Below are 3,220 nucleotides of genomic sequence, written 5' to 3' on the forward strand. Positions count from 1 at the left end.
TGGCTTGAGTCCTCACTATGCTGTAGTATAAGAGCTATACTACGTAATATTTTGAACTATGAAATCGTACTGTATTGTAAGATAAAACAGACATTTCCTTGTGTGTTCCTGGTGACTCTACTAATTCAAAACCTGGCCTAGCACTTAGGTCTTTATTTTAAGTATGCACCTAAGTGTTTCACTACACAGCTTGACATACTTTCTACAGTTAACATAAAAATGATGCTGAAGGCAAACACATCATTCTTCTCTCCTGTCCAAGCTACAATGCTGTAATTTAATTTAGAGTCAACGTTTCCAAGGATTCTTGTCTGAGAACTAAGTCCATCATTCAGTGAAAAAAATCAATTTCTTTGTGAATCGCTAAAGAATATGCCATCTGTGGTATTGAATTCCACTGCACCAACCTGTACTGAGGCTAAGATAGGTGTCACATTCTGCAAGCCTACAGCTCCTACCTGGGTGATGCTTTAATTAGCTCACTAGGGAATAGGCTCGCTTGGCTAAGAACTTTTAGGACTGAACCACTGTTTTCTATAGGATGGCTAATCAGATCAGCTGTGTTAAAACCCTGTGCAAGACAGATGGAGAAAAGGTTAAAAAAAAAACACGAAAGTGAAGGAAAGAAAGATCTATAAACTTCACTATTCTCTTTTGTGAAGATGGTGTCTCTTAGGACAGAGCCTGCTGCCTTCCTTTGGAACTACCAATAACGTATAAGAATGCTAATGTCCTGTTTAACAGAAACATCTTAATAAAACATAAAAAGATCTGCTTTCTTTGATGTAAGGTCCCTATGTCTTTCTAAAATATGAATCTATACTAGAGCTTTGAGTATAAACAATTCCCTTCCACAGTCCATGCCAGTTCCAGGCTGAATTACCAATAGCAAAAACACTGGTTCTGTTTTTCAGAAAAGGTTTCTCAGTGATTTACTGTAAAGCTAAAACATTTGCCTTGCCTATTGATTTTTTAATATAAAATGTATAAAATAAATGTATGTGCCCGTTTCAGTATAGTCTGTCCGCGTAGACAGTTTACACTTCTCCAGTTCTGAGTAACATGACAAAAAGTATGCTCCAACTTTCCACAGGCAGGAAGAAGCTTTGTATGGTTTCATCTTGTTAGGATGCTGCTCCACAAACAGCGCTCTCGGGTGGTTCAGAATCCCAATGACAACGTATGCCATCAGCATGTACTGCAATTAACAAGGACTTATTGATTACAGCGATCGTTAGATCGAAATAAATAAAGCAGTCTCTCAGTCAAAAGATAGGGAAGTCACATCATGCTAGTGCACAATATAATCAACATGTGTAGCACATTCCTATTTTCCACATCCTCCTTTGATGGTCTTGCACTAAGTTGGAAAAGCCTCTTGCCACAGGATACTGAACATACAGCGAAACATTTAAGCTGTCTGCAGTCAGTTTCAAAGAATTTACATTTGGTTTAGGTTAATTTTCTTTGACCTGCAGTTAATTAAGGAGCAGCTGAAGTACAAAATATTTCCCCCAACTCTAGTGGCATACATGGTCATGTCAATTGGTTGCAGTCTGAACAGCTTCAGTTCATTTTTGTTATAATTTAAAATCTCTGATTAAAAAGGTAATAAAATTATGTCTTTTTATACAGAAACCATTGCTTTTTTTCAGATAAAGAACATAACATTTCGTATCTGCTATGATATGCCACACTTTAAAAAAGTAACTTGCCTTTTTTTTTTTTTTTGTATTCCCAATACGACCATGTGGCACACATTTGTGTTGCTTAAAACTTTAAGTCTGGTATCTGTTAAATCATTCATTGTGGTTGAAATTCCTGGGACCACACAGTGCCATGTCTTCTTTAAACCATCTATTGCACCAGAAATGAAAGGCTGTGATGGAGACATTCTTCCTATACTTTTCTAACACAGGAAATTGTTGGTTTAACATAAAAACAAATGCAGCTAAGCTACGTTGCCAGCAGTGTTTATCCCTCGGTATCATTGCAGAGAAGAAAGAAAACAAATGGCAGAAAAGGCTCCAGCCCAGATTGCAACTACGTGTAAACACGTGACCAACACTTAACAGTAACGTCCCATTATGACACTGCTGTCAGGAATTTTTTAGAAATCCAGGTGTAAAAAGGTTTTTCTCAGATTAGGAATTGGCACAAACATAATCCAGAGATTATCCTTTATAGCAGCTTTTCCTTTCATGTGCTCAGCTTTTCACACAAAGCACAGCAAACATGAGAAGAGTTACAACTGAGTTACAACCAAGTGGGTCCAGCTCAACATCTTGGGAGCGGAGAGGAGGAAAGGGGGAGCCCCTTCTCTCTGCAGACATGCCAGAGAGGGTCGCCTCTGTAGGAGGAAGTTTGTGGGTCCCCCACAGCTGCAACCCAGCTCCCCACTCGGGAAGCCAGAGCCAGGCTGGCCACCTCACAGCGGGAGGGAGCCCTTCTGGTCTCCCGCTTTGTCCAGCCTCTCGGGCAGGGTGAGCACGAAGGGTAAGAGGACACCCTTGGCATCCAAGGGAGCTTTAAGAAGCTCCCCGTCGAAGGTGCCCTTGAGCCCACCATCTGCTTCCACCTCGCCGTCCTGGGCTAGGCTGAAGCGGAGGGTGCCGGTCCGGTTGACGCAGTAGATGGTGTTGCCCAAGGGGGCACAGCGGAAGGGCTGGATGGGGCCACCACTGGGCCGCAGGCTGGCGCACTGGCTCCAGCGCTTGGCCACCGTGTTGTACCGGAAAACTTCAACACCACCGCCAGTCCCGCCACCTGGGCCCTGCTCCCCACCACGGCCACTGCTCACATCAAAGCGGTAGATGAAGCTCTTGAAGGCCACCATGTCAGCAGAGCGCCGGCGGCTGCTGTTGTAAGGGCACTCCTGCCACTCGTCACGCTTGGGGTCATACTTGAGCAGGCGGTAGAAGAGGGAGCCCCCCGACACATAGATCTCCCCGTTGCAGGTGGTGGCCTCATGAGCCACAGCGAAGGCACCCTTGGGCAGGGGTGCCACAGGGCTCCAGCGGTCGGCCCGCGGGTCGTACCTCTCCACAGTGAAGAGGCACTCGCCCCCCACGGCATAGAGGTAACCGTCCAGGGCAAGCAGCTTGAGCTGCGAGCGGGGCTGAGCCAGCGGCCGCACCTGGCTCCAGGTGTCAGTGAGGGGGTTGTAGCAGAAGACCTTGTCGGAGAGGCGGGCCCGGGGCTCACTGCCCGCCGGCCCCGC

At 45.6% G+C, this 3,220-nt stretch overlaps 1 protein-coding gene across 1 annotated transcript; it reads right to left on the reverse strand.

Annotated features, from left to right (window-relative positions):
• Positions 1-2,428: 2,428 nt before the first annotated feature.
• KBTBD11 (kelch repeat and BTB (POZ) domain containing 11) lies at positions 2,429-3,217 on the reverse strand (the record flags this gene model as incomplete). The annotated part of the gene is made up of 1 exon (XM_009333262.1): positions 2,429-3,217. A coding segment is annotated over one exon (789 nt), but the record flags the coding sequence as incomplete, so codon positions are not given.
• Positions 3,218-3,220: the final 3 nt, after the last annotated feature.

The sequence above is a fragment of the Pygoscelis adeliae genome, unplaced genomic scaffold (assembly GCF_000699105.1).
Source record: "Pygoscelis adeliae isolate BGI_AS28 unplaced genomic scaffold, ASM69910v1 Scaffold57, whole genome shotgun sequence".
Classification (NCBI taxonomy): domain Eukaryota; kingdom Metazoa; phylum Chordata; class Aves; order Sphenisciformes; family Spheniscidae; genus Pygoscelis; species Pygoscelis adeliae.